The sequence below is a fragment of the Lathyrus oleraceus genome, chromosome 7 (genome assembly GCF_024323335.1).
Source record: "Lathyrus oleraceus cultivar Zhongwan6 chromosome 7, CAAS_Psat_ZW6_1.0, whole genome shotgun sequence".
NCBI classification, from domain to species: domain Eukaryota; kingdom Viridiplantae; phylum Streptophyta; class Magnoliopsida; order Fabales; family Fabaceae; genus Lathyrus; species Lathyrus oleraceus.
Genome location: NC_066585.1, coordinates 260,249,718 through 260,255,285, shown reverse-complemented (window position 1 = coordinate 260,255,285; position 5,568 = coordinate 260,249,718). Strand labels below are relative to the sequence as shown.

Here is a 5,568-nt window from a genome sequence, read left to right as displayed (position 1 = left end):
GGCTCCTCTCCTTAGTTAAAACCAATGTTTCATTATTTAGTACATGAATACAAATTTATGTCTTCTTCTTTTTCCAAACTTGCGATAACAAAATTCATTTCAGTGATCAGTCACTCTCTTGCATTCCATAATGCTAAGCAAGTAGATTGACATCATTCCTTTTATTATTGGATTATGTGTTACACTTGTGATTTCATAGAATTTGAAGGAAGATTTTGCCAACAAATTTTAAGGAAAGCTTGTTGCTTACTTTAAAAAGCTATTATATATACGTTTCATAAGAAAAATATTGAGACTAATATACATTCTATTAAAGAGACTTAGTAGAATAAATAAAATCATATGATAAAATATTTTCAAAAAAATATTCCTAAGCAGAATACAGAACAATCTTACCATCAAACATTTCTGTGTCCTGAAAACAACTTTCTGGAATAAAATTCACAAGCAAACTAAACATAGTAATTCAAGTTCATTCACTGTTATCACTGAGTTGCTGAATCAAGAGTAAAAAGAATTTTAAACTCCCAAGGAAAATTGTAATAATGTGACAAAAAATATGAGCTATGATCATGGGAACTGGAAGGACCCTCCTATTTGGTCGGTTCCGGCTGGCGGATTGATAGCCACCCAAAGGAGTGATATTATGATTGCTATTAGACCTGACCATACAAAAACAATGGTAGGTGTCTTCCCTCTTCTTCCCATCAAACCTTTCGCGAAAGGGTAGAGATGAGCCAATACCCAGAAGCTGAAGAAAACACCGCCGAGTAAACGGCTCCACTGCGGTATGGTACTGTATATGGTTCTGCTAACTCCGACAGCTATTGCTATTAAGTTTACCATCATGATTGTGATTGGCGGTATCATAAGGGATGACCATTTGACGATATAAAGATCGGCGAACTCGTCGTCCACGTCATCACCGCCGGATTTTGAAGTTAATGTGAATGAGATTTCAATGCCTGCTACGACTTTCAGTAAACCTTGAAGAACGGCTGCTAGATGGGCACTGGTTCCTCCGATCAACCAAAACTGCTCGTTTCTCCACCATTCTTCCAGCTCGATTCCTGACCATTTAATCTCAAGCACGGCAAGAATGCAGAGAGTCACGGTGATAGCCAAGAGGTAGGCAAGAAAAGTGACGTTGAGGTTTTGAACGATGAACTGTCCTGAGAAGAGGGAGAGTGCGGGGAGGAAGCAATAGACGATAAGAAAAAATGAAGTGAATGGATAGATTCCGACATTAAGGTATGCAATCCTTTGAAGAAACTTCATTCTTGTGCTGGCCATAATTGCATTGTTTCTGGAGAAGAATATCTCAACTGAGCCAGTAGCCCATCTAAGAACCTGATGCAGCCTATCAGTGAGATTGATGGGAGCAGTTCCGCGGAAGGCATCGCGTTTGGTCACGCAGTAAACAGATTTCCATCCTCTATTATGCATCCTATAACCAGTGACCACATCCTCAGTAACCGACCCGTAGATCCATCCAACACGCTGTCCCCATTCAGTCTTGTCCTCATACCAACATGAGATCACACTGATGGCTTCTGCCACAGTTGATGCATCGAGAAGCTCCCGCGGTATGGTGAGAGCGCCAGGACGGCGTCCATTTTTCACAGCAGGGTGATCAGCAAGTGGCCTACCTTGGAACTCTGCCACTGGAATTGAGTCAATAAGGAAACTTGAGTTCCCAAATTTCTTAGGGAAGGATGAAAGATTCATCTCTTCATCATCAGAGTCACCCATCTTTAGTGCCCGATTCTCTTCTGAGGTGTTGGCATGCTTCTTCTTATTACGCCCAAAGCAACAACTACAGAAAGTTGCATGGTCTTCTTTGGCACGTGGAGGGTCAAAACCGTAAAGAGCGACCCTTCTAAACAGACAACCAGTTCCGACATAGACAGGCCCTTGAAGTCCATCGAGGGCTCTCATATTAACATCAAAGAAGACAGTGTTGTGATTAGCATATCTATCGGAGGGATCAATCCCCTCAAACCTTTGAGGGAACTGGACATAGCAGAGGCGATCACCACCACGATCCATCATAAAGCACATACCTTCCCTCATTGCCTTGGAGTTGTAGATATAGTGGTCACAGTCAAGATTGAGTATAAAAGGACCATTGGACATGATGGCCGAGGCTCTAACCAATGCATTCATGGCTCCAGCTTTTTTGTTGTGATCATAACCCGGCCGTTTCTCTCTTGAAACATACACAAGAAGGGGAAGACGGATATCAACATCGGTCAAGTCAATAAGCTTTGCATCATCCGCATTTCCAATAAGAGGTTCATCACTTGGAGGTTTCAACATCACCTGCAAAATAATATTTATCAAACATTTGACGGCAATTTTTTATAATATCAAATGATTGCAGCATCAATTTCAAAAACTTGCTAATTAGTACCTGAATGATGCCAGCATGGTCACCCTTTGAGTGCTCAGATGAAGTGTTCAACCAAGTCCCAGGCCAATGAGATCCATCAGCCATCCATGTTGCCTTTGGAATCTTTATAGGCTCAACAGGTTCATCACCCCTGTTTTGTCTCTGAACTTTCATGGCCTTGATTTCCTCTCTTGCATGAAAAGCATCTGACCTGCGACGGATAGACTCGGGCAAACCATTGATTCTGACCTTAAACTCATCATACTCACGCTTCAGCCTTCTACGATCCTTCACAAAATCAGGTTTCACTTTGTTTTTGTAAGGATCTCTCTTTAAGCTGAAGTATGATTCTGGATTCCTAGGCTCTATATCATGCTTGCGGCAGAACGGAACCCACACATTAGCAAAGCTAGCAGCTTCAGCCATTGCCTCAAAAGTTAAAAGTGCACCTCCATCATCAGAAACATAGCAAGAAAGCTTCTCCACTGGATAATCAGCAGCTAAAATAGACAAGATGGTGTTGGCCGTGACAAGAGGCGGTTCTTTCTCAGGATCAGCAGTTGAGACGAAGACATCTATGCCTGGCAGATCAGACTTTCCTGTAGGATTCTCAGGACTTGGTAGTTCAAATTTTTCCCTCAGAACATTAAGATCTGTAGAACGATTTACCGGGCATAGCTTGGGCAATTGATCAAGAAGCCAAGAGAAAGCAAACCATATTTCACAAACTATAGACATGCCCCATAACCAGATTGCATCGGTATTTTTGTGTGTAATCCTCCAATGCAGGAACAGTACAAGAGCCGCCATACGAATAAATATGATGAGACTGTAAAATCAGAGACAAGAGTAAAATGTAAATAGTTCTAATCACTAGAAAAAAACATTGAAACATAAATGCATGTATCAATATTAAAAAAGAAAAAAACATCTAACGGAAAAGAAAAGAAAAAAGAAGAAGGATTGTTACCGATATGGGCTGAGAACAGCAGCGGGTATCTTCAATTTCCGTGTAAGTGGCCTCCATGGTCTGCTCATCAACTCGGTTGGCTCAGAAACATCATCTTTTCCATTTCCAAAATCCCCTTCCTTTGGCCAGATAGCATTGCCATAACCATAGGTACCCTTTGTTTCAAAGAGCCACCGATTGTGATCGAAATCTCCAGTTTGACTTCTCATTAGCGCAGATTTTGTCGACTTCATTAACGACAACCTCCTCTCCATTTTAGACACCCCGCCTGGTGGAGGAAGTGGAAGTGGCCTTCCATCATCCACAGCCACTTCATCGAGTTCTGTGTTCTTATAAGGTTCTTTGCAACCCGGACACATTCCGTCTCCTGTTTTCACTGCATCTATATAGCAATCTCTACATATCTTATAATCACACTCACAAGGAAGAATATCCACACCACGCTCATCACTCATCACCTTAGAATCACAACCAGGAACACCACATGAAGACCCTTTCGCACCAGCCATCTGCGGATGGTTCACTTCAGATTCAGTCACTTTATCCATTAGATGAGCTCGAGTAATACTGTTGAATCCTCCCGTGAAGAGAGAACTCGACACATACTGCTCCTCAACTTTCTGCGAGATCGTCGAATCCATAGGTTGGTTATCAGGAGTCGGTGGTAAATGCACTGTATAATTCATGAAGTCGTGACTTCCTAGCTCACTGTCAAGATCATCTCTGGAGTAACTGATGTATCGACCCGAGGAAGTTCTTCGACCAAATGTTACAGTCGGAGGTAAAGGAGGCTTGTTTGCTTCAGATGCATCAGAAGTTGACGACAGAGACGATCTGCTTATTTTCAACGATTTCGAATTCATATTTCCGGACAAAGATTGACCCTATATTAATACCCTGAAATTCATAAATTTAACACATCAGAACCTCATCAGATTCCCATGAACAAACACTCACGTAAAGTTCAAAAATGAATCTTAAGTTGCAAATCAATACCTGAAAAGTACTATGATGAGAGAGAGAGAGAGAAATATTAAAGGGAATTATTCCTAAACATATAAAGACACATCACATCATTCAAGTCTCAATCAATTACAAGCTTATGAAATCAAACTAGCTAGTGATTCCTCTGCATCTTTCTGACATAGATTCACAGAACAAAACACTAGATCTAAGTCAAATTTTGAAGAATTTTCAAAAAAAAAAAAAAATCAGATTTGCTGAAATAACAAAGAAAAAGCAAGTAATCATCTCAACATTAAAAGGCATCAAATTCATTCACCTGAATCTTAACAACGCAGATGTAAACACTCAACTCATGAACAGTAAGAGATCCAAAAAAAAAAGCTCAATCCTTCATAGATGACTCTTAGTCACAACCAAGAAGAAGCAAGAAAAGCACAAAATATGAACTTAAGTTGAAAAAGAAACAACCCCTTTTGACTTCACTACATTGCTTCAAAATCCAAAATACCAAAATAAAAATTCATTAATAATAAAATTTAAATTAAAAAAAAAAACTAAAAGTTATCCAACACCCATACCCATTTTCATCATGCTTCTCGCCGTGATTATCGGCAATTAATCAATCAATCAATCGGTAACCTATTCAAGAAAGCCATCACTATCAAAAAAAAACTATAATACCTAATGCATGATTTTGACAAGGGTTTAAGCAGAAAATAGAGTAAAGAAGCTTACCAGCAACAGCACTAGGTTGATATATGAAAGGTGAATAAGAGTGAGTTTGAGATCTATCTATGTATGAGGTATGAGAAGTGTTTATTATAAGAATGAGAAGGAGATGAAAAATTGAGTTGAAAACAAATTTGAAAGATTCAAGAAATAACAAAGAGTGTTTTATAAGAAGTGGTCTTGTGGAACATCCAACTGTCACCTTTGCGAGACACGGTGAAAGACAGACAAGAGAAACGAGTTAATCTAAGTCGTCACAAAAACAACAAGCAGTACCGGCCACCCATGATTTAAGACTCTTCATCATACTTTAGGGAAATTAAATTATATAGAGTAAACTAGTAAAGTATCTTTATTGATTAAAATTGTTTAGATTTTTAAAAATATCCAATGTTTTTTTTTTGCTGACAATTATTACCAAAAAAAAGTCATTTTGACAGCCACGCAGCTTTTACCGTTGTATTGTAGGAGTAGGTAGAAAATGTTTTACACACGGTATTATAAATATTAA

At 39.3% G+C, this 5,568-nt stretch overlaps 1 protein-coding gene across 4 annotated transcripts; it reads right to left on the bottom strand.

The window, feature by feature from the left end:
* Nucleotides 1-324: 324 nt before the first annotated feature.
* On the bottom strand, nt 325-5,362 carry LOC127107238 (cellulose synthase-like protein D3). Of its 4 annotated transcripts, XM_051044538.1 has the most exons (5): nt 5,064-5,362; nt 4,907-4,967; nt 3,363-4,259; nt 2,414-3,221; nt 325-2,322 (listed from the first exon to the last, which is right to left on the bottom strand). In XM_051044538.1, the coding sequence occupies exons 3-5, from the start codon at nt 4,223-4,225 to the stop codon at nt 571-573; spliced, it is 3,423 nt and encodes a 1,140-aa protein (XP_050900495.1). In that variant the 5' UTR covers nt 4,226-4,259; nt 4,907-4,967; nt 5,064-5,362; the 3' UTR covers nt 325-570. The 4 variants fall into 4 exon arrangements, with proteins under 4 accessions (XP_050900495.1, XP_050900494.1, XP_050900496.1 ...); XM_051044537.1 differs by lacking the exon at nt 4,907-4,967 and having other exon boundaries at nt 5,064-5,361; XM_051044539.1 differs by lacking the exons at nt 4,907-4,967; nt 5,064-5,362 and adding an exon at nt 4,645-4,818.
* Nucleotides 5,363-5,568: the final 206 nt, after the last annotated feature.

Coding starts and splice junctions, on each gene's coding strand:
- LOC127107238 (XM_051044538.1), bottom strand. CDS start 4,225: ATGAATTCGAAATCGTTGAAAATAAGCAGATCGTCTCTGTCGTCAACT. Junction 3,222..3,362: donor GCTGTTCTCAGCCCATATCG/GTAACAATCCTT, acceptor CTGATTTTACAG/TCTCATCATATTTATTCGTA. Junction 2,323..2,413: donor ACCATGCTGGCATCATTCAG/GTACTAATTAGC, acceptor ATTATTTTGCAG/GTGATGTTGAAACCTCCAAG.